Source organism: Acartia tonsa, chromosome 1 (genome assembly GCF_053477335.1).
Source record: "Acartia tonsa isolate MP-2025a chromosome 1, ASM5347733v1, whole genome shotgun sequence".
Taxonomy (NCBI): Eukaryota; Metazoa; Arthropoda; class Copepoda; order Calanoida; family Acartiidae; genus Acartia; species Acartia tonsa.
The window spans coordinates 9,493,358-9,519,596 of record NC_137260.1 but is presented as its reverse complement, the minus strand read 5'-3'; the positions used below and the strand labels follow the sequence as shown (position 1 = coordinate 9,519,596).

At 32.7% G+C, this 26,239-nt stretch overlaps 2 protein-coding genes across 2 annotated transcripts in view; both read right to left on the bottom strand.

Moving 5' to 3' along the window:
• Window positions 1-26,239, bottom strand: part of boss (G protein coupled receptor bride of sevenless) — a 113,079-nt gene that overhangs the window by 44,087 nt on the left and 42,753 nt on the right. The gene's annotated exons all lie outside the window — the stretch shown is intronic.
• Window positions 1,436-24,642, bottom strand: LOC145332146 (calaxin-like). The gene is made up of 9 exons (XM_080177095.1): window positions 24,497-24,642; window positions 23,502-23,566; window positions 20,247-20,296; window positions 16,965-17,045; window positions 16,129-16,201; window positions 14,362-14,431; window positions 12,733-12,808; window positions 2,283-2,366; window positions 1,436-1,591 (listed from the first exon to the last, which is right to left on the bottom strand). The coding sequence occupies exons 1-9, from the start codon at window positions 24,535-24,537 to the stop codon at window positions 1,493-1,495; spliced, it is 639 nt and encodes a 212-aa protein (XP_080033221.1). The 5' UTR covers window positions 24,538-24,642; the 3' UTR covers window positions 1,436-1,492.

Sequence of the window (26,239 nt, the reverse complement as noted above, 5' to 3'; positions counted from 1 at the left end):
CTACTATTGCTCAATTAAAATGTATACTGACCTGCCATTGGTAATTTAGTATTTTTTTGCCTTTTTTGGTTATCTGTATTAAATGACGTCATTTTTATAGGCACTTTAAAGAGCTTTTATTTTTCCAAGGGGAAAAAATATTAAAAGCCTTGCTTAAATCAAACCTACAAATTAAAATAAATATTTAGTTTTTTTAACTGTTAATTAAACTGATCTAAAAAAGTTTAAAACACAAATTATACTTATTAATGTAAAAATATGTGATATTAAGATTTTTAATTTTAAGTTCTGAAAACTTTTTATAATATTTATAGTTAATTGTAGGTTAACAAGGATGACAACATCCATAAAAGCAAAGCACTGAAACGGTAGGACAAACGGACATTAACACTTGTATAGTGTTAGAACTTAATTATCATAATATAAATTTATAAGAGTCAAAGCAAAATTGTAAGTAAATTTGTTGAAAAACTGCTTGATACAGGAAAATTTTTATGGACATACTTACATTTTTAGGACTTGATTATAGAGTTGCTTCGCTTAATACATTATACTTTGTTGTCCCAGGAATCAATATACCAAAAATCAGATCAATCCGATGATTAGATCACATAAAAATTTGTTGTTAAAAAAGTAAAAAAATCAACATGTTTAAAATGGACGTACGGACATTTTGGTAATGATTATAGAGTTGCTACGCTTTCTAAATCGTACCTAATTACTAAAGGAATCACCATGCAAATTTGAAATCGATAGGACAATTCTAACATGCCTAAATTAACGGAAAAAGCTATCCGTTACGGACGTACGGACGGACGGACGGACCGACCCTAATTATAGAAAAGCTTCGCTTTTAAAAACTAATCAAATACATTCAAACAAAAATTATAAAAATCTTTAAATATATTACGCTATACTATCTTTCATATAATTGTTTATTAATTAGATTTAATGATAATAATTCAATATTAAAATCAATTAAAAACTATAATTTATAAATTTATTAAAATCAATAGATATAACAATAGGAAGTCGATCACAAATAAGTAGATAGATTGATTGATTAGTAGATAAATTGATAGATCGTTATTCTTATATAGTTAAATATCAAGGGATTGAATTCGTAAAGTTGTTTCTAGGTGGAGAGGGGCAAAGGTTAGCGAAATTTTCAAAATATCCCCTCAGACAAAGTGCTTTGCACGCATATGATAGACGTATAGATAGTTGGATAGATAGAAAGGCAGATAGTGCTTTCCATCCAAGTGCCAAGCGTGCACAGAACCCTCCCCCCGCCCCACTTGAAATTAAGGGTAGATAACCTAACCAGTTCCCAATTTAACCTAACCTAACCTGACCTAAAGTTAAACCTGAAAAACTTCCCACCACTTTCGTTTATTTAAAAATGAAAAGGGGTGGTTTGTAACTTGACCAGGAACTTTTAGGGAAGCGACCAGACTGATAGATAGATAGATAGATCTATGATAACAAGGAGCTAAACTTCCATAGGATCCAGATAAGTTTGCATAAAAAGTTCTCCAGTTCTATTTGAAGGCAGACAAGGTCCAAACGCTTCCAACATTAAATTATCAGCCTAAATAATAAGAAGAAATATTTAAATACTGAAAGTGTAAATGTAGATTTTATAATAAGATTATAAATTTATATTGTAATTTATCTTTTTTTACTTTGATTTTATAATAACTTTTTAAAAAGGGTTCTTATAACAAAAAAAAACATAATCAATAACATATAGATAATGGCCAAAAGATGAACATGTTTGAAATGGACGAACGAACTTTTGTTAATAGGACGGCTTTGACATGACTTGCTAAAAGGGTCATTTATTGAAGACATTAAAGTAAAACAATAGAGGCGAAAGGTGTAAAATAACTGCATGTCCCCAACCCGTGGACCATGTGCCGACTTTCCAGGTAGTTGGATTATATATCATTATCTATACAACAGATCTATAGTATAGATGTATTAACAGACAACTACCTCCCTTCATTTTTCAAAGACCTTTTTCGTCTTCTTCTAAATTATTTTCTGCTACTAGGCTGTGTTAATACAAGCAACACCATTGGTTGATTTATAATGACCCAATAGAAAGGTTGCACAAGGTGGTTGCGATGGGGAGATACAGTTATTTAACCCTTTCTCCCTCTAGTGTTTTACTCTAATATATATACTATATTTATTTGAAGACGATCAAATAGCATTTCTTAAGGATAAATTTTGAAAGACACAATAAAAAAATAGAAAAATTAGCATTATTTGTTTACCTTAACAGTTGCTTCAAAGTCAGAGAAAGAAACTTTTCCATCTTTATCAAGGTCCATTTTCTTTAGGGTCATATCTATCAAATCCTAAAATTTATTAAAATAATTATAATTTATATCCATCTTTCTATTAGCTGATTTTGCTAAAATGGCAAAAATTGTCAGTCTTTTGAGGATAACTTTTGCTAGGGTCAATATTTTTAAAAATCGTTTATTAATCCTTAATATACTCTTCAAGACGAATTCAGGAAGGTACCTATATATAGCCATACTTTTAAAGAAAAAAAATCTCCCCCACTTTTTTTGTATCAATGGTCATTATATCATAAAAGGAATAGGTTGGAATAGCGCGTCCATTGAATTTTTTAAAAAGTGGTAATTCTGAGTCGTTGTAATAAACAGTCTGATAAAAGTGTAATCTAAATATCCTAAGTGGGTTATTTATTGTCCGACACAATAAAAAAGTATATTATCATTTTGAATAACCTCTGAGATTCAACCCTTATAGGCAGTGAGGTACTTTTTCGTCAATAACACAAAATTAAAATAGATCTTTATTTCCTAATTACTATGTTATTAAAACATGAATTGGCAATTTTATGTAATAAAGTGAATTTTTAACCGTTAGTAAATTGTTTTAACTTTGTATGACAAGTTAAATATTCCTAGAAACACTATAGTAAACAAAACTGTTAAGATTTTCATTGTTTTTAAATTTTTTCCCTCCCAAATTGCCGCAAAATCAAGGCATAAATCATAAATATTTTGTTAATAGGATGTTTTTAGTTGATCAGTATAGTAAAAGGTGCTTAGAAAATGTTAAGATTTGATAATCAAAAGAGAAATTTTTACATTTACACTCCCTTTAAAGAGTACAGAACTGGATCTTAAAATCATTTAGTGGTGCGCCATATCAGTGCACCTAATAACAATAACTATCCTGAAAACATTTTTATAATTATTTTTAAAATAAATTATATATTGTTTTATTATAAAATAATACTTCCTAACTTTAGCTGTGTCAGGCAAGTTTTAAAGTTGTACCGGCGCATATCAGACTGCGCTAAAAAAAATTGCAAAATCAAGGTTTTTTAGCAGTGGCTGTGGCGCACCGTCGGCCCCCCTCTGGATCGCCACTAAAATGATTTAAAGATCCAGTTCAGCTTCCTATGTCTCCTATCTAGCTTGTTCAGCAACTGCTTGGCCTTCCTTTTAATGTTGTCTCTAGAGACAATCTTTGTATATTGCAATAATTGCCAGATGTTTCTTTTCCTGTTTAGCAGCTCTCTTTTCCTTCCTCCTTATAATCCTTCTCTCTCTCCTATTCCGTCTTGTCCCTCTTGTGCAGGCCAGAATTTGGATGTATGGTCCTCAGCCACCATTCAATCTCTGCTTCTCTTTGTCTTCTCCCCCCTCTCATCCCCATGCCCAGATGTGCATACACCAATCCTTATTTAATACCTACATTTGCAACAACTTTTATTCTATAAATTCTTCCAATTTTTAACATCGATAAAAGCCTGCCCCTATCGGAGAGAATCCAACCCGGTACTCACGGATAAGAAGACTCGCGTTCTATATACTCAGCTACACGAAACTTCAAAGATAGGTTGTAAAAAAAGAAAATATATTTTAAAAAAGTATTATTCACAAAACCTCGAAGGTTTTTTTCATAAACTCTCACCAAACCTCCCTGTTTTTTGGGGTATATGTATTTTAAAGATTGAAAAATTTAGTAAAGTTATTGCACAAAAAAAGTAATATATGGCCTAAAGAATCAAATTAAAAAAAAAATTTAAATCTACAAAATACAAATATTTTAGATACGGAGGTTTAGTGATAAAGAAATAAATGTTCCCCTCCCTCCCCCCCTCCCACACATATTTATATTATAGATATGGAGGTTTTGTGATAAAGAAATAAATATTCCCCCCTCTCTCTCTTTTTATCCCACTTCATATGTTCTTCCTGGTCGTAAAGTACATGGACAAAATTTTCCCTGTAAAAGATTTAGCAATATTTTGTATAAATTAAGCAATATTACTATTTAAAAACAGATAAAACATTACATCTAATGTACATACACATATAATAATCCTAAAAACGATATTCTTTTAACAATTTACATCAAAAAACAGTAAAGAAAAAAAGACAATAGAATAAATCAACCTTATTTTCTCACCATACCTCCCTGTTTTTTGGGGTATATGTATTTTGAAGATTTAAAAATTTAGACAAGTTGTTGCACAAAAAAAGCAAAATATGACCTAAAGAATCAAATTTTAAAAAAATTACAAATCTACAAAATACAAATATTTTAGATACGGAGGTTTAGTGATAAAGAAATAAATGTTCCCCTCCCTCCCCCCCTCCCACACATATTTAGACCAAATGACCAATTTTTACAAGTTATTAAGATGGCTGTTGTGGCACAGAGGTACGTTGTATGGCTGTGGCCGTGATTGTCCAGGATTGATTCTTGGCAGGGAGACGAATTTTAAATATTTTTTTGTTTAACTTAACAGACTGAAAAATATATTTAGCATCTTATGTTATCCAGTTTGCTATGAATATAAAAATGCACAATCTTTTCAGATTAAAGCCAGTGTTATATAATAACGAGCGCCACCTGAATCTTAGTTTCCAAACCTGGAAAATAAGATTTTTTTTTTTGGGGGTTTTAATTTTGGACAATTTTTGTCCCTCAGTGTAGCTCATGTGTTACGTATGTATATGATATGTACTCTAATTTGTGAAATAAATTTTAAAAAGAAATATGTGTTGCTTAACCCATTAGTGCCGAACCGGGTTTTAAAACCCGGTGCCAGAAAATGTAAAAAAACCGGTTTTCGGCTTCATAATTGCATCATTCTCAGTATGAATCCCCCCTCTACTACCCTGGCTTTCATTTCCCCCTGGAGCAGGTAGTTTTGCTTACTTCCATTTGCCGGTATAGATCAACAAAGTTTGAAAATCATGAAAATTCAAAATACCCCATCTAACTTTTTTGTTTTTATAGTAAAGTCGCTGATTTTTTTCGTTAAATCTAAAGTTTATTGACAAGTACATCTATTTGTGAATTGGTTTTATTTAAATTATTATTTTTTATATGATTTTTTTATTGTTTTTTTACGCCCTATATAGGCCCGGTTCGGCATTTCCATTTTGAGTCTGAAAATTTTATTACCCGGTTTCACTAATAGATCTTTTTTGACAACAACAACAAAACAGGGTTTTTTTACCCGAAATCGCTGGCTAAACACGAAATTTGAAATAAATCGCTTCGTATTATACTTGTAGCTCTTTAGATTACATGAGGTTGTGTAGTTTTCAATTATGGATCGTATCAAAGTTCTAAAAAGTGTTCATCTCACTTTTGGCGTTCAAAAATTACATTTTTCAATTTTTGGTCAAAATAACCGGGTTTATACAGGTCAACCGGGTTTTAAAACTGGAGGAAAGCACCAAAAACGGGTGTTAATGCCTGGTTGGTATTTATGGCCAAGCCGAACCGGGTTTTTTTGCAACTTTACTGTGCACGCCACTAGAGCAAAACAAAAAAATACGAATTCTGTTTTGACCATTATAAAGCTTCCCTGAAACTTACAGCTCGATCGGCCCATAAAAGTGGCGCTCGGCACTAATGGGTTAATAATTCATTATGTTGCGTCCGCTGTACCTAAATTGATGTAACTATACATGCCATAGTATAACTATTAACCAGATATACTACTTTCAGATATAAAATGAATTTCATCCCGTTTGCTGTCGTCGAAGGACTTGAGCTCGAACTGCAGGCTATGCTTCCAGAATTGGATATCGTCCTTAGGGCTCTAATCAACGCCCCTTAAGGCTTGCAAGCCTATACCACATACATTGTGTCCTCCGTCCTCAGGGGCCAGCGGATTCCAGGAAGGGGTGGTGCAGGGAAGGATGGAGGAGGTGGCCATGAGGCTTGCAGCCGCATGGGCTGATATAAGGAAAGACGTTGAGGATGAGGGGGTGGAAGAAGGAAGGGTGGAGGATGTTGTGGAAGGGGCGGCAAGGGAAATGAGGGTAAGGGAGCGAAATGATGTCCTGGCAGCAGCCAACAAGCGCCGCTGCACCCAATAAATAAATGTGATATAAAAGACTTTTGGACTCAAAATTGTGATAAAAATAACCTGTGATACTCTGGCCAAATTAAAAATTAAATGTACCTGATCTAGATCTACAATATGTAATATGTACCTACCTCATACAGTAAACCAAAAAAAAAAATTGACAACAGTTGGATTGTGCCATATAATCCATATCTACTGTTGAAATATGATTGTCACATCAATGTAGAAAGCTGTACTTCTACAAAAGTTGCCAAATATCTGTACAAATATGTTACAAAGAGTAATTCTAGAGCAATGGTCAGTGCAACTGTAAATGGAATTGATGAAATTCATAACTACATTGACATGAGAGTTGTTGGATCATGTGAAGCTGCATGGAGATTGCTGGACTTCCCCTTACAATACCAAAATTCCTCTGTCAATGTCCTCCGTGTTCACTTAGACAATCAACAACAATTAGTGTTTGAGGATGGTTCAGAAATAGGAAACCTTGAGCAATTTAAACAGACAGAGCTGACAGCATTCTTCAGATTAAATGAAGAATTAAAAGCTAGTAATGCAGGCTTAGAATTGATGCCAAAGCTATATACCTACAAATCAAAAAATAGAAGATGGGAAATTGGTAAACAAAAACATGACACGATTGGTCGTGTGCATAGTGTTGGTCCTGTATCAGGGGATTTGTACTACTTGCAAATGCTTCTACATCACAATCATTGTCAAGGAAAAACAAGTTTCACAGATTTAGGAACCGTTAATGGTGAAGTGTGTGAAACTTACCAATGAGTATGTGAGAGGCTAGGATTACTCCAAGGGGATGTTGAATACATTAATGCTTTAGAGGAAGCATCCCATACTAAAATGAGCCCTCAACTCAGAAGATTGTTTGTAATGATTCTGATATTCTGTAATCCAGAAGAACCAAGAGTGCTATTTGAAAGATTCTGGGATACTTGGAAGTATGATTATGAACGGAACGCCTTAGCAATGAATGTTGAACTTGATGAACAACAGCTAAAATCATTAATTCTACAAGATATTGAATTAAACCTAGCAGCTCATGATAAAACACTAGCTGAGTACAGACTTCCAATTGTAACATTGAAGATTTGAGGAGAGTCCAGCACATGACAACTATCCAACCAACAGCAATTAGAGAAGAATTGTACTTTATGTGGTTCAACTACAAGAAGAAGCTGAACAATTTGCAAGAGAGCTTACAAATGATCAAAGAGATATGTTCAACAAAGATCTGATTTGAGGCTTTTCATAGATGCCCGTGGTGGCTGTGGGAAAACATAACTATTCAATACCATCCTAAAATCCGTAAGATCTATGTCAGAGCAAGGAGAAATTTGCTTGGCAATGGCATCTACAGGATATGCAGCAAATTTGTTACACATGGGTAGAACCTACCATTCTAGATTGAAAGCTCCATTAACTCCTAAGTATGATTCTACTCTCAACATACCTGTTCAAAGCAACCTTGCCAAGGTTGTACAAAAGGCTAGACTATTAATAATAGATGAAGCAACTATGAAGGATTCATACATGTTGTCAGCTATAGATCGCTCTCTTCGTGATATAATGAACACTAAAGAATAACCATTTGGGGGGAAAATTGTAATCCTTGCAGGAGATTTCATGTTTCGTGCATGTTTATTAAAGAGAATTTGTTGGTATTGTAAGTAGCTTCATATTTCACGATATATATGGCATCCGATTTTGTTCGTTTTGTGCATTATAAAAAAAAATAATATACGTGTCGTAAAACATACATATATTAATTCAATCTTCTGCCTACACAATCTAGCGTAGCCAATCTCGCCTCTGATTGGTTGAAACAAAGGTCCTTGTCTCTTATTGGTCGAAGCCAAAATACTGAGTTCTCATTGGACAATGAAGAAAAATCTCTTGCCTCTGATTGGTCAAAACTATGTGTTCGTGTGTCTGCGTTCGTGTGTCTGCGTTAGTGTGTCTGCGTTCGTGTGTGTGTTTGTCTGCTTCTATTTAAACATAAACACATTTTTTGGGCTTTAATAATTTTAAATATTTCATTAATTAAAAATTACAATTTGCAAGACTTTAAAGTTTCAAATAAATTCTTTTTTAATAGTATGTCTTAATAATATAATATATATATATATTTATATAAATGGGTTAAAACTATAAATAAAGGCAAAAATTTGAAATTCAGCTGGTGCAAAACCAGTTTTTTTTTACAAAAAATTTTACTTCACATGAAATTTAGCTAATGCAATCCCCTATAAAAACGTATTTCAGTGTCGCCTTGATTGGACACCTCCTTCCCCCCCTAAATGTCCAATAAAACCACGAGAACGGCAAAATCAGACTTTAAAGGTCATTTTAAAGGTCTTTGACCTTCGAGGTCATATATTTTTTTCTCATAAATGGACTCCCTGACCCCTAAAACCCCCAATTTGCCGTATTGGCATCGAAATCGGCCAAAAACGGCTAAAAACGAATTGTTGACCCAAATCTCCGTTTTCGGACCAGTGTGCAGTGTGTGGAAACTTTAAGATGGGCTTATAAAGGACATTGCACTCCAACATAAGGTTAATGCTGACAATCAGGCTGTCAACAATCCTGCAGTTAGACAAAAATAATACTTATTGTTAGCCCAAAGACTTTCTGCCAAAGTTAATACTTATGCAGCAAGCCAAATTATGTTGGTCTATCTCAGAGCAGTAGCTAACATTTTTAGCTCTGTCTGATCCTATGAGGACACAATTTTTTATAAAAAAAATAAAATTAAAAAAAAAGTATAAAAAAAAAAATAAAAAGATTTTTTTTTAAAAAACAAGAAAAGCTAAAAAAAATTAAAAACAAAGAAATTCATCAAAAATGGCTTGCTATTATACTTGACCTCCTCATGGTGCAAGCTGGATAAGACAGACAAAGTATAAAATCATATGTAAGTTTTTCAGACATGTAGTCAAAATCAAATATATTTTTAAAATCTTTCGAGGACAAGTTATTACAAAATTTTAGCAATAAATTGAAAAAAGAATTTTAAAAATAAATTCTTGGTTTTCTTTTAAATTGATAACTGAATAAAAGTGAAAATGTCTTTTGTAGGGAGGAATTCATTGGGATTGGGTAACCTCCCACATTCCCCCTGTAAAATTTTTAAAATTTTTATTTTTTGCCATTTAATATTTTTTAATTATTTGGAGAACAAATTTTTAAGGGGGTGTCGGAGGTCATCTAACCCCCAAAAAATTGAAAATAAAAAAAGAAAACAATTTTTTTAAAAAATTTTAGAAGGTGTGGAAAATCACCCCACCCTTAAAAGTTTAAAAAAAAAAGAAAAAACATTGAAGAAAAAAAATTTCTAGGGGATGTGTAAGGTCACCTTACCCCCAAAAAATTGAAAATTAAAAAAAGAAAACAATTTGAAAAAAATTTATAGGGGGTGTGGAAGGTTACCACACCCCGGAAAATTTTAAAATGAATGAAAAATAATTTTTAAAATTGAAAATGGAAAAAGAAAAAAAATTGGAAAATTTTTTTTTCGGGGTTGGGGAAGGTCACCCCACCCTGGAAAATTGAAAATGGGAAAAAAATGAAAACATTTTAGGGAGTAGTCCCATGTTGGAGGAATACTGTGGGAGGGATCCCGTGTGGGAGGTATCCTGTGGGAGGGATCCCGTTTGTAAGGAATTCCCTGGGAGGGATTCCATGTGGGAGGAATACCGTGGGAGGTATCCCATTTGGGAGGTATCCCGTGGGAGGGATCCCGTTTTGGAGGAATACCATGGGAGGTATCCTGTTAGGGAGGAATTCCGTGGGAGGGATCCCTTGCAGGAGGAATACCGTGGGAGGTTTCCCGTTTGGGAGGAATCCTGTTTGGGAGGAATACCGTGGGAGGTATCCTGTTTGGGAGGAATTCCGTGGGAGGGATCCTGTGTGGGAGGAATACCGTGGGAGGTATCCCGTTTGGGAGGAATACCGTGGGAGGGATCCCGTGTGGGAGGATTCCCGTGTGGGAGGAGTCCCGTGTGGGAGGAATACCGTGGGAGGGATCCTGTTGGGAGGAATCCAGTGGGAGAAATCCCGTGGGGAGGAATCCCGTGACTACCTCTACAAACATGAGGGTCAATGCCAATCAGAATCCTAACCTTCATGTATTGATAGATGGACTTTAGACATAGGAAATGGTATACAATCTCAAGTAAAAATACCTGAAAATATGATTGCCATCAAAATAACCTCTGAAACTGTTGCTATGCATAGGTTAATAGACATGGTATTTCCAAATATCAACGCTAATATATCAAATCCTGAATGGTTAAAAGGAAGGGCTGTATTAGCAGTAACTAATCGTCAGGTTAATGCTCTAAATACAATTGCTATGCAGAAACTAAATAGCTTAGCTGTAAAACTTGAGAGCACAGATAAATGTACAGATCCTAGACATGAACTAAGGTTTAATCCAGAATACCTCCATACACTTACCCCTGATGGATTTCCTCCTCACACACTCATGCTAAAGCCAGGTGTCCCATTGATTCTACTAAGAAATTTGAATCCAAAACAAGGATTGTGTAATGGATCTTAATTGATAATCAATGGCTTGATTTCTAACAGAGTATTAGATTGTACTGTTGTTGAAACTCAGGAAAAAGTATTAATTCCAAGAATCACATTTGTTCCCTTACCTGAAACCTGGCCTGAAGACTGGCAAAGAATTCAATTTCTCGTAAAGATCGCATTTGCATTCACCATCAATAAATCTCAAGGTCAAACTATGCAAACTGTAGGATTGTTCCTTAGACCAGAAGTATTCACACATGGTCAATTGTATGTTGCTATATCAAGAGTAAGATCACCAGAACATTTGAAAATTGCATTAATTGATGATTATGTAAATAACATTGTATTCAAAGATGTATTAATTTGAATTAATAATTGTAATATATAATAATTGAAATACAAAATAATATTTTGATCCTACAAATAAAATATCAGAAGATAGAAAAGGAACGTGCAGCCAATAGCGCGCTCTTGGCTAGTACTAAAGTAACAGGATGTTTGTCTGTGTGTGTATCTGTGTGCCTGTGTGTCTGTACCGAAGGATCTCGCTAACCGCTGAACCGATCGAGTTCTCCTTAACAGGGTAGATTGTCATATGTCCCGGGAAGGTTTATAACTATTTTGGGGGAGGGTACCACCACCCTCCCAAGAGAAATCACAATAAAATCAAAAATATTTTTGCCGCATAGTGTCGCTAGCATAGTCGCGCTGCGTAGACGCATGAATTTAACAATTGATAACATAGACAAGTTATTTCTCAAATTAGATATTTAAAATAAAAAAAAAACATTTAAAGGCCGCTAGAGGCCTCTAGGGGCGTAGCTGCTAGTATCTATTTAAAGAGAGAGGAAGTTAGGCTGGGACTGCACCCCTCTGTTGCCAAAAGAAGTCTCCTTGTTTTCTTTATTTCTCCAGCCTCCTGGTCTTCTTTGCCACCCCTGATAGGGCATTCATGCTTGCGCCACTGGGAGGCGGTACAATTCCACAAATCAATGAATTTGGAGGTAACATATCCAGTCTCATAATCTTCATCCACAGGAACAGGCACATGTCAGTTTGACAGCAAATAGTTGATGTTTTAGTTTAGGGTCAAATTCCTTAACCTGTTAAAGAATTCACATGGAGAAGGGTGAGTTTTGTAGTTACCCAAACAACGACACAGGGAAAAGGATGACTCTAAAACGTCTTGTTCTATATAAAAAGTGTATCCCCTCAGACTTTAGCTCCTTAGACAATGTCAAAAGACTTTTGTTGGCAACCAAAATACCCTTCATGAACGGTTCCAGGGTTTGAGGTTTGGAAGCTGTCTTCTTTTTTTTCTCTTTTCTTAACTTTGTTTTTTCTGTGCTTTGTTTGATGATGACTTTACAAATTTCATGTTAACAATAAGTTTGGTCATACTTTCAATGGCTGCACTTTGCTTCTCTTCATTAGCCCCAAACGCATCTTTCAACTGATTAGTGTTTTTACTGAGGCTATCACTTTGAATGAATGTAAACCAGTTAGTCACAGTAGTTAGGGTTTTACAAACATCATTTTTACTTAAAAGTAAAGAGAAGGCTTCTGCTGTCCTGGGTTTGAACAATTCTCATGCTAAGTTTACTTTTTGCCTGTCACTTCCTGCTTTGGATTGATTGACTCTTAGCAATTTGTTGTAGGCAGCTTTATCCTAGATATGCTGTTTGTTTCTGTTCTCATCGTAAATTTTGATGCCATAATCCAGCATATGGTTCTGCAATAACTTTAGACCGTGTAGAGGGTCTAGAAAAAATTAAATATAAATATTATCAAACCTTAACTCCTTCATCACCATCCTCCTCTAGTCCTTGTCTTACTAAACAATTCTTCAACATTGTCAACATTTCTTCCCTGAAACATGTAGCTTTTTGTAGAGCCTATAAAAAGAAACGCCATACTGGCCTTCCATTGGTCAATTAAAATGTATTAAAGCGTGCTATTGTAATTTAGTATGTATATTGGTATTGTATGATGTCATTTTTACAGGCACTATAAATAGCTTAAACATACAGTCAATTATAATTTTCATTGAGTATAGTGTACTAGAAATGTAAGTGAATTAAAATCTAATCCCAAATATTATAAGAAAAGATAGAAATGCAGATAGACGATAAAGGGCTTGCTAGCCTGTTCTAAAACAATTGAAAACCTTAATTGTAGTTCCATCTATTATCCCTATTCTGTGTCTAATCTTCATAATTGCTTAGTTAATGTTATATATCAAAATGCATTGAGGTCGTAAATAGTGCAAAAATTTCTATAACTAACTATTTATTTATTTATATGTTTATCTATCTTTCTATCTATTTGTTAATCTATCTGTGAATCCAGCTATTGGTAAAAAAATATATCTGTCATCCATCCATTGATCTGTTCATCCATCTATCTATCTATTGTTTTTATTTGTGACCAACTGTCCATCTATCTATCCGCCTATCAATCTGTCTATATAATCCATCTATCCATCTAATGCTTGCTAATATATCCATCTCCATTCATATCATAAATTGTGAAACAATATTATATTAATCTACTCATCTATCAGTCTAACAAAATATCTAGGTATCCATCTATCAATCTATCCATCTATCAATCTATTATTTGCTAATATATCCATCTTAATTGAGATCTTAAATTGTTGATTGTATCGGAAAGGGAGCGTTCCTTGAGTCATTCGTCATGCTCTTTGTGAAAATTTTCTATACTTTTTAAACCTTACTCCGCTGAATCAGAAAAGACAACATTTCCTTTAAATTCACCTGCAATAGTGCGGTATTAGTGTGCGAGAGTTAGTTGTTGACTTCACAAGCGCGTTTTCCTTTGTTCATCGGAGAATGCTAAAAACGGATGTTTTGTGCAATGGAAAGTGTGTTTGATTGTTAGGACCCTGCTGTAAGCCTGTCCGGCTTGCATGAGATGTAACCCAGGTAATGATTATTACATGCAGGCTGAATATAAGGCCTAATTGCATTTAAATTCTTTCGATGAGTAGAGAGCAAATTAATTTCTTTGTTTGTTTAATGAAAAGACCAATCGTACCTATATAACCTGATAATTTCAATGTATTACGCTCAATAATGATGTTTCGTATTCGTTTGAATCAAATTATGATCATTTTATTTGTCTGATCTGATTATCTCATTTATATGTGTTATTTAACTGATGTATTTTATACTTTTTAGAGCATTGGTTTTCATCTTGAAATACAAAGATTTGTAAACCTTCTGGTTTTCCATCCTCATCAGACAGCATGTAGTGGGTCAGTCGCCTATCAAGCGGTCTCATGTTAAATTGCAGTGATACATGGATAGAAAAAATATTCTATTAATATATCTTTCTAAAAGTCTAACAAAATATATAGGTATCCATCTATCAATCTGTCTATCCATCTATAAATCTATTACTTGCTAATATATCCATCTCCATTAAGATCATAAATAGTGAAACAATATTCTATTTGTTCATCCTCTGTTCCTAAAATTAAGAGAAATTTAATAAAAGTATTAATACAAAAAAACAAGGTTGACAGCATCCATGAAAAAATCAGAAGGAAGAACAAACGAACAATAACTCTTGTAGAGTATCAGACCTTAGTAAGCAGAACATTAATTTGTAAGTCCTAACCAAATTGTACATAAATTATTACATAAAAAAATGCGTATTGGACCTTGTTGTCGTAGCAATCATTCGATAAATCTGATATCATACAAAAAGTTGCTGTCAAAAAAAAATAAAAAACCAGCATGTTTTAAATGGTTATGGGAATAATCAAGTTTAAAATGGATAGGACAATTCTAACACGTTTAGATTAACGAAAAGCTAACCGTTACGGGCGGACAGATCGACCCTAGTTATAGAAACGCTTCGCTTTTAAAAAGAGATTTAATAAAAATATTAATACAAAAAATTATCTTATGCAAGGACGTTTAAGATTGAGAATATTCCCTCCCAAAAATTAGGGTACCATTTAATTATTTATTAGATAACAAGGATGACAACATCCATAAGTAGCGAAGCACAAAAAATCGTCGATGGTAATACGTACAGGTAGATTTAAAAGGTTTATACTAAAATCAAGAATAGATTTATTGGATAAAATAAACATGAAACCTTGTTTTATTTTGCATGATATTGATGACGATGGTCAAAGTAAATTATATTAAAGATGCTGATAACAATGGGAAAAATTATTTTGATACTGATATCCCATAAAAGTTTGAAAATTGCATCAAAATAAACAAAGATATGGGGAAATATGTAAAACATATAAAAATAGCCAAAAACCTGATAAAAGGGAGTCTGGCCGTCGTTGTTGTTTTATTAAAACGACAAAAAATTTAATTTTTAAATCCTTAACTTAAAAAAATTGGAAAATCGGAACATATACACTTAAGACATGGAAAAAAGTGTTAAATGTATAAAAATAGCCTAAAACCTGCCAAAAAGACAGTCTGGCCGTCATGGTTATTTTGTTTAAAAGACGGGAAATTTAATTTTGATATCTATAACTGAAAAATTTTGAAAATCAGACTATAAACACTGAAGATATGGAGAAAAATGTTAAATATATAAAAAACAGCCTAAAACCTGCTAAAAAGGCAGTCTGGCCGTCATGATTGTTTTCTTTAAAAGACGGGAAATTTAATTTTGATATCTATAACTGAAAAAATTTTGAAAATCGGACCATAAACACTGAAGATATGGAGAAAAATGTGAAAAATATAAAAATAGCCTAAAACCTGCTAAAAAGGCAGTCTGGCTTTCATGGTTGTTCCTTTAAACGACGGGAAATTTAATTTTGATATCTATAACTGAAAAAATTTTGAAAATCGGACCATAAACACTGAAGATATGGAGAAAAATGTGAAAAATATAAAAATAGCCTAAAACCTGCTAAAAATCGGTCCGAACGCCAATGATGTTTTATAGTCAATTGTGCTCCTTAATGATGGAAATGTTGTCAAAAAATTTCAGCATTCTATCTTTTATAGGAGCTGAGTAAATCCCATTTCCCCCATAGCGTTACGGACTGACGGACTGACTGACGGACGGACTGACGGACGGACGGACAAAGTGAATTATAGAGTAGCTTCGCTACTAATAATATATTAATTAGATTTCACCTACCTCCCAGAGCTTGGACGTCCTGGATCCGAATCAGTATATCTTACCTCTAAGAAAAACATTGAGTCCCATTATCCATTCCTCTCTGCCCACCGTTCCGTCATTTACTTGGTCAAAAAACTAAACAAAATCAATAATAAATCAAAATAAACAAAATCAATATAGGCTAGGGAGCCGAGCGCTGCGGCTAGGCAGGCAAGGGGGCCGAGCGCTGCTACTAGGCAGGCTAGGGAGCCGAGCGCTGCGGCCAGAGTTGTTCGTTGTTGGGGGGGGGGGGGGGGTACTCAAATTTTCAAAATTGAAAAAAAAATTTCTAAGAGGATGATACCGAAAATCTCTAATATAGTGATGGATAATCCCTCATTTTTATGACGTCACATGACTGATTTTTGAGAAACTTTGTCTGGTTACGATAAAAGATTTAATATTAATAAAAAAAAACTATTTATAGGTGTAAATTATAATTATTTTTAAATGATCAAAATTTATTTATTTTTAATAATATTTTTTTAATTAATCGTTTATAAAAATAAATTGTAAGAAAAGGCTTTATTTCCTCCAATTGACCTCAAAAAAGGTTTATAAAACCCCTTAAAAGATTTTAAACTTCAATTTTATTCGTTTGGTGTGTTTTTTATTATCATTAAAGTTGTGGAGAATTTTCTCATAAATGTATTTTACTTTGTTACTAAATCTCATAAAACTTAAATAACAAATCAGGATTTTATTCTTTTACAGAACAGAAAGTTTTTAGATACAAAAAAACAATATCAAATTAGGTTAAGTAATAACAAGCTAAAAGTGTTTTTGATAAAATATAATAATAAATTGTAATACAGTGTTAATTAGAAATCTTATCGCATATCAGAAAATTTAACGTTACCTTAAAAATTCTATCCATAAGAATATCGTCTGTCATATTGAAACAATCATGAAGAAATTCACGAAACAGAGTTCTGTCCAGCTAGAATATAAAAAAAATTAAAGGCATAATAAACCACCTGTTTGTCCTCACTTACTAAAGACGGAAAAAAGGAAGCTTTTTATAGTGCAATTATAATTCAGGATTTTTAGGCCAAAAGTTTTAAATTTATCCCCTTTTTTATAGGCACTAAATCAAAAAAATTTGGCCGAATTACGTCATATTACAATAATATAATATTCTAATATGACGTCATTTTTATAGGCACTATAAGGGGCTTCCTGAAAAAGCACAAATATTTAATAAGCATTTAAGTAACAATTCTAAATAGGTTTTGGCAGCCGCAAAAAAAAACATTCATTGTAAAATTTGAGTTAAACTATTGGGACAGCGGAAAGTGTCATGTGTGATGTCATAAAAATACGTCTATTAGTCTTTTTTAGGGGTTTCCTTTTCCATTTCTCCTCTCATCCTTCCTCTTTATACGTATTTGTATTACGTCACACATGACGCTTTCTGCTGTCCCTAATCCAATTTTAAAACAATTTTGGGCATAGTTCTTTCGTGGCAACGCCCCTTAAGGGGCAATTCGTCGTATTTTTAAAATTGCTTTTAATAGGTTATTTTAGGTTATGTTATATTGGGTTAGGTGATTGCCCCGCAGGGTTAGAGCCCCCCGCATTGGCTAGAAATGGGAGAAAAGCTACTTTGAAAATACGAAGAATCGCAGGGACTATACCCTAATTTTTAGACCCCCCCTTCCTCTTTTGCAACATACTTTTTCGTAAGGGCGGCTGCAGTGCCTTGATTAAAACCTTAATATTATTTATTATTTTTTAAAAGCAGATAAATCTAAAATTTAGAAGTTAGAATAGTTATTAATACGTAGATAATAAAGAATATTATAACTAACCTTATTGTTCTATTTTTGTAAAATTATATGAAGAATTAAAGAAATGTATAAGGATAAAAAAATATTTTATCAATTATATAATGAATTTTTTTCAAATAACAAAGTAAAATATTACAATAAATGATTATTAACAAGGATGACAACATCCTTAAAAGCGAAGATCTGGACGATAGAACAAACGAACACTAGCTATAGTAGAGTGTCAGAACTGAATATGCAGAGTATAAATATTTAAGTTTTCACAAAATTGTAAGTATATTTGTTGCAAAGCATACTTACATTTTTAGGACTTGATAATAGAGATGCTTTGCCTATAATATTGTACTTTGTTGTCCCAGAAATCAGTTTTTAAAAATCTGATATATAGGATACTTATATCACATAAAAATTGCTGTCTAAAAAGTTTTTAAAAATCAACATGTTTTAAATGAAGATACGGACATTCTTGTAACGATTACAGTTTTGCTACTCTTTCTAAATTTTGCATAGCTGTTTTACTTTTAAGAATCGTCATGCAAAGTTTGAAATCGATAGGACAATAATAACGGAAATAGCTAACCGTTACGGAAAGATGAGTCGACCCTAATTATAGAAAATCTTTGCTAAAAAAAATAGTTGTTTCGCTGTTCATAACGATTCGTCCAACTGCAGTTTAATCATAAAGTTCGCTTTGTTTTAAAGACTCCTATAGGTCCCGGCAAAGTATCGTGTGTAAATTTGTGTTACTAAAACTTTAAAACTGCCTGATTTGAGTAATAAGGTTTTAATAAAATTTTTCCTTATATTTGAGAAAATTTTTTGTATTTGTCCTTGTGGTAATATCTACATATTTTAAAACGATGTGAACGAATACGCTTCGTATATTATTTTATTAAGTTTGTTCAAAAACCCATTGCTGCTTATGTACATTGCCATTCTTGTTAAAATCGAAGCTTTTCTTTTTCTATAATAGGTACCGGTCCATCCATAGGCGTCCAAGGGGGGGGGTAATGGGCCATTTGGCACCCCCAAAATTTTGTGAACAATAACCCCCCCAAAAAAAAATTACCCCTACCTTGGGGGTGCCGTAGGCACCCCCAACGATTTTTGGGGGGGTATTTACCCCCCCCCAAACCATTTTGGGGGGGGTAATTACCCCCCCCAAAATAAATGTTCTTTAAAAAAAAATTTTTGGGGGGGGGTATTTACCCCCCCTAAATTGAATGTTCTTAAAAAAAAAATTTTACTGTCCAACCAGTTAAAACAGTTCTTAACCATGATAACAAAAAATTTGATAGTTTGATCATGTTTTATTTGCTTGGGCCTTTATAAGGGCTAAAACCATCCCGGGGATCTATGATGTAACTGTAAAGCACTGAAGATTCCATAAAATAGATACCTAACTAAATTAAATATTTCATTAAATAATGAAAAAGAATTTCTATAGGCGATTTCTTTTGGGAGGATGTCAGGGTGTCTCAAAACTAGTTATAAAACTTACCAGGACCTATAAGACGCTTCACTTTAAAGTAAAATCATATTGGTTCATTGGTTAGTGAGTTATTTATTTTATTTTTATGTTCTAAAGAATGAGATACTACTATATATTTGAATAGTAGTGGCGCCCTTAGCATCTAAGAACTCGTGTTTTCTAAAGGGTAAAAAGGGAGGAGAAAAATAGCCTAAAACCACTCAAAGGATTGACCTATAATAGTGTGGAACCATCATGGGATCTATGTGAAGCTTTCCTAAAAAGGAGAACTCAGTATTAAAAGTAATGAAATCTGAAGCTATAGTCAAATAAACCTTACTTACTACTTTATGTTATAAGATAGTACTTATTAACTTAATAGATTAGGTAGGTACTTTTTTTACATAATTAAATTACCCCCCCCAAAAATTTTACCCCCGGGGTAAATTAGTTTGGGGGGGGTAATTACCCCCCCCCCCCCAACAGATATGGGGGGAGTATTTACCCCCCCCAACAGACTTTAGGGGGGGTAATTACCCCCCCCAATCAAATTTTACCCCCGGGGTAAAAATTTTGGGGGGGGTAAAAAAAAATTTCGGCGCGCTTCGCGCGCCATTTTACCCCCCCCAAACATGAATTACCCCCCCCCCCTAAAATTTTTTACCCCCCCCCAAAAAAAAAGCTTGGACGCCCCTGGGTCCATCCGTTCATTCTTCCGTCCTTCCACCCGTCCGAACGTCCGTCCGTTTAGACATATACATTTCTATTCTGCTTATTCAGTTCTGACACTCTAAAAGTGTTAATATTCATTTGTCATTCCTTTTCAGAGCTTCGCTTTTATGGATGTTGTCATTCTTGTTTAAAATAAGTTTTATTTTACCTTGTCCGTTTCACCGCCAGATCTCTCTCTATACAATTTCAACAATCTTTCTAAAATTAGATAGATAGATAGACACATACATTAGGGCGGGTTCATATCGGAATTAGACAAAGAGGGGATATGCAACAGATAAAATTGACCTTTAAAACATTTCTGACCGAAAAAGAATTAAAAAAAAATTGAGTTTTAGAACGCGACCACTAAAAAATATATTTGATTACTTATTAAAATGCAAAGACGACATTCAAAAATTTTTTTGAATCAGAACTATGGCTTCATGGTGCTCCCTGGAAAGGCCTTGAGGAGCTGAATCAGGAACTTTTTCCGTTTCAAAATATCTCGTTTTTAGCCTTAGAAATCACTAAAAAACCACATTTGTAAAGGTTTATTGAGAATTGTCCAATTTGTAGAGGTTTTTTTTAGATTTTCTCAGGCTAGGAACGAGATTTTTTGAAACGGTCAAAAGTTCCTGATTCTACTCCTCAATGCCTTTCCTGGGAGCACCATGAAGCCATAGTTCTGATTCAATAAATTTTTGACTCCCATTTACAAATAGCTATACAATTGAATGTCTGGTCGTCAGTGGTTTTAAGACTCAGGATAAATTTTAAATCATCCAGAGGTGTATTATACTCATACAAATCATTTGAAGATCCCCACTTTGGCCTCAGAAAAAAAATGTCCAAAATCGACCCACCCTAACATACATATACAGATAGATAGATATATAAATAGGGTTTATTTTTCACCGCCTGATCTCTCTATACAGTTTTAACAATCTCTTTAAAATTAGATAGATAAATAGATAAATTAACAAATAGATAGATAGATAGATATTTAGATAGATAGATAACCATGTTTCACCGCCTGATCTCTCTCTATACAGTTTTAACAATCTTCCTAAAATTAGATAGATAGATATACATGTTTTATGTTTCATCACCTTTTCCTTATTTCTCTATCTGACAATCCTTCTGAAATAAATTAGATACAAAAAAAAGATAGATAGATATGAAACAAAAAGTATCTACAGTTTAATATAAGTAGGTTTGACTTATACAAAGTTTGATAGGCTACACTGACATTTTTAAAAACCAAGCCAAAAATATTGGTGTGGGTTTTCTCAAGGCCCTGCATCCACGAAATTATTTTTAGTGAACTGAAGCCACTCATTCTATCTTGCTGACTAGCTATCTGCCAGTTGAACTGTTTTGTTGTTTGTTAGCACCAAAATTTTAAATATAGCAGCAGCGGCTGCTATGCCATTGGTTTTTCTCTACCAATAAGACATTTTTTATTTTTCACAAGTTGTTTACTGTTAATAATTTTTACGTTTAAATTTTGGCTCAATTTCTTAAATAAATTTTTTTTATATAAAAGAAACTGTGTATTATGTTATAATCAGGGGCGTCCAAGCTTTTTATTTTGGGGGGGGTAAAATTTTTTTAAGGGGGGGGGGTAATTCGGTTTTAGGGGGGGTTTTTTTTACCCCCCCCGAAAATTTTTACCCCGGGGGTAAAATTTGCTTGGGGGGTAATTACCCCCTCTGAAATCTGTTGGCAGGGGTAAAATTTGTTTACCCCCTCCAAAATTTACCCCCGGGTAAAAAATTTAGTATTAAAAATGCGCGCGAAGCGCGCAAAAATTTTTTTTGTTAGAGATTTTCTATTTTGGGGGGGGTATTTACCCCCCCAAAATTGTTTTGGGGGGGTAAATACCCCCTCCTAAATGGTTGGGGGTAAATTTTAAATGATGGGGGTAAAATGATAAAAATTTTGGGGGTGCCTACGGCACCCCCAAATTTGTTTGGGGGGGGGTAATCGCCCCATTACCCCCCCCTTGGACGTCTATGGTTATAATAACATGTTTTAATCTTATACAATTAAAAGTAATTGTACGCGTTTTAGTTAATTAGATAAAATAATAAACAAAAAATAGTTAATTAAAAATAACGAATTTGATAGTTTCAATAGATAAATTTTCATTTTTTTTTATTTTTATACAGAAAGTTACATAAACAGTTAGGGAGTTGAATCCATTTTATAGAAGCAGAATTATAATCTATGATTATGGTTTGGACCCTCTAAAAAACGTAATCTACCATTCCACTTTCCCCTCTCTTGGTGATGATATCATCAACGCCGATACGATTTTTGAAATGTACAATTCCTCTTTCAATAGAGGCGAAACTGGAATGGTACATTTATGTTTACATATCAGCATATTCATATTGATTTCCTTATTTAAATCTACATAATAGTAATTGTATATTCTAGTTATTTTTTTATTTTACATCAAACTTTTTAATTAAAAATAGTATTTTATACATTCCTACAATTAACATAATTTAAAAATAGTTGTATGATTTAAATTATGTCGATGTTAAAAGTGTAAACCACCATTTCAGTTTCGCCTCTATTGTAAGTGGAATGGTACATTTCAAAAATCATATCAGCCTTGATGATATCATCACCAAGAGAGGGGAAAGTGGAATGGTAGATTACGTTTTTTACAGGGTCAAAACCGTAATCATAGATTATATTTCTGCTTCTATAAAAATGGATTCAACTCCCTAACTAATAAAGATATTAATAAAAACAATGTCCATAAGTAACTTATGTACAATAGGTATAGAAGTAGATTTACCTCATACAACTTAGAGACCACATATTAACTTTTTCATAAGGTATTTTCATTTGATTTGTAAGGTTAGTTTATGTTAAATAAGAGATGGTATTGTAGTATTATGGGGATAGTTACCCACAGGGCTAAAGCTCACATGGAGTGGGGGTTATCTGTGAGTGAAAGAAACCATTATAATAACAAAACTAGAATAGCATATTGTCAAAATAAGAACATTTAAGGCTATTAAAACTAAAATAACTTTTCGGTAAACTTTAGTTGACGGTCGATAGGTCGGACATATCCAAATTGCAGGAAAGCTGTGCTGCTATAAAGAAAGATAATACAATAAATAACTTTAGATTATTGAGTTATCATATAGATTTATAAATGAGATAGATTTTGGCACTTATAGCTGCATCTTAGCAAAAATTATTTTGCATCAAATTATTTCTTAGGAATGTTAGTGAAATATAAATTGTTTTTCTTAGTTCATAACATTTGCAGTATAAATTCATATATTCTAACGAGCAGAAAACCTTATAATTTGAAAGAAGTTAGAAATTATGTTTTACAGAGGAGATTCTGCCTTTTAAAAAATACAATTTCGTTTCCCCTGTCAAGAATGATTACCTATTTCTCCAAAACTAAAATGAGTTTTCTTTACCAAGATTTCTGTCATCTTCTTCTCCTGCTTCCTACACAGATAAATAGATAGATAGATAGATAGATAGATAGATATATAGATAGATAGATAGATAGATAGATAGATAGATAGATAGATAGGTAGTTAGATAGGTAGATAGATAGATAGATAGATAGATAGATAGATAGATAGATAGATAGATAGATAGATAGATAGATAGATAGATAGATAGATAGATAGATAGATAGATAGATAGATAGATAGATAGATAGATAGATAGATAGATAGATAGATAGATAGATAGATAGATAGATAGATAGATAGATAGATAGATAGATAGATAGATAGATAGATAGATAGATAGATAGATAGATAGATAGATAGATAGATAGATAGATAGATAGATAGATAGATAGATAGATAGATAGATAGATAGATAGATAGATAGATAGATAGATAGATAGATAGATAGATAGATAGATAGATAGATAGATAGATAGATAGATAGATAGATAGATAGATTTACTTACATCATGTTATCCAACAAGCTTTAGTATTAGAAAATGAAATTATGCAATTTTTACTGCATAACTCAACATTAGCAAGGTATAACTAAACTGAACATAATCATTAATAAATTTAATATTCACAAATAGAGAGATAAAGTATATTTAAACCTAAATGAATAAAAAAAACATTGCAGAACAATGGTCGAGCTGACGAACATGGCTAGAGTTTTAGATTATTTGCTTAGCTTAGCTAACAGACAATGTGACAATCAATCTAACCTAACAAAATTTGAAAAAATAAAATTATATCGTTTTAGCGATGCAAATATCCTTGACACACAGACAGTCATTCTAGTATACGACCTCTTTTTAGATAAGGAGTTAAAATTGGATATATTTTCACTAATCTATTGATTTATTATAAAAATCTCGAATCAGTAATACCCTAATCTAATATATAATGTATACTATACCTTATCATTATGCTAACGTCCGTCATTTTGACGGCAGACATGCAGCCACCAGGCAGCTACCAGGCAATACAAATCTGTTAGAAAAACTTTTCAAATTGCGGATATATATTAAAAAAGTTAGGGCTATGAATTGATTGCAGTGTATTTTATAGATCTGAAAATAATAACTTTATAAAACATTGAAATGAAATTATTAGAAGAAAATAAGATTCTCTTTTCATAGCTGTCTCATACGAAGTATTTTCTAATTTCATATATTTTTTCGATTTTCTCATAGTATTTTAACGGATTTTAGATTTTAAATAATATGGAAAAACGGTTCTTCATTCTAAAGGGTTAGAATGTTTTACATTTTTTGTATAAAATTACTTTAATAAAGATATATTTCGATTTTAGCAATCATTTTCAATTCATTTTGTCTCTTGTTAGAAGTGAATCAAGCAATATTAGCTTGGTCGTTTTAGACGTTTAAGATACAATTTCTATAAATTACAGATGTATAGATTAGCCACTTTAACACACTATCATGAATGGACACTTCTCACTATCAATTTGATTAATTAAATAGTAAAGTGTCGTCGAGCTGGCTAGCCGTGGACATTTTATTCCATTTTATTCCAGTATGGCTTCTAAGCCGTACTGAAACATTAGTTATAGCATCGTATTATATCCAGTTTTCTACAAATATAGAAAATTACAATTATAATATTAAAACCAGTTTGTTTAACCTCGGAAAGCTGTTTATGATACGATGCGATAAATAACTATTATCATAACTTGCAACTTTTGACAATGTAATGTATATTGAAGTGATAATTTAAAGCTTTGTGTACACTCTAGGCTGTTTCCTTGATGTATCAAATATTATTGTAACAGTAGAGAAATGTGCAATTTTGTAGTAAAAATTAGCTGTTATGTTATAGAAATATACAACTATAACCCCAGCTGATATTATGTTATATGATGGTTCTATATCCTATACATAGAGTGTTCCTGTATTTTTACTAAAATTTCATTATGCAAAAGTATAAGAGTAAACAATAGAGGGGGAAGGAGTTAATTAACTGTATGTCCCCACCCCGTGGACCCTGTGTCGACTTTCAATTGAATATTTAAATATCAGCCAATAGCATCGTAAATACAAATCGCTATATAAGAGCAGAAAGCAATTTGCTAGCAGACGAAAAAAGTCCCCAAGGAAGGAGCTATGTATTTTACTGGTTTTTCCACCTATACTTATCTATACATTTAATTGAAAAGTAATTAGTCAAAAGACTTAAATGCTTCTTTAAAGTCAAACTACTAAAATGTTTTTAAATTTCTTTATATAAGATCTTCATCTTTAAAAAATTATTGTAAGTCAAATCAAATGATTAAATTAAACTTGATACATATAAATTTCTAAATGAGTGCCCTTTTCCCAGGTTCTACGAAATACCAGAAAAAAAAATCGTTTTACCAGAAAAGTGGTAAAGCTGGTCAACCTGGTATAATATACCAGTTTCGTGGTAAATTTTACCAGCAAAAATTTTAGCCAAAAAATTAGTCAAATTTTACCATTTTTTTTGTAAAATTTGACGAAACAAAAAAACCCGTTTTTTGTGTTTTAAATAAAAAACAGCTCTTCATAATCAGTTGTAGTACTTTAAAATAATGACTTTTATACAATGAAGCCTAAATTTAAATTTTTTTTTTTTTTTTCAATTTTACCACTTTTGGAAGTTTTACCAAAAATGTGGTCAA

Coding starts and splice junctions, on each gene's coding strand:
- LOC145332146 (XM_080177095.1), bottom strand. CDS start 24,537: ATGTCTGCCGTCAAAATGACGGACGTTAGCATAATGATAAG. Junction 20,297..23,501: donor TTTTAGTTTTGGAGAAATAG/GTAATCATTCTT, acceptor ATCTAATTTTAG/AAAGATTGTTGAAATTGTAT. Junction 1,592..2,282: donor ACTTTGAAGCAACTGTTAAG/GTAAACAAATAA, acceptor CTTATTATTTAG/GCTGATAATTTAATGTTGGA.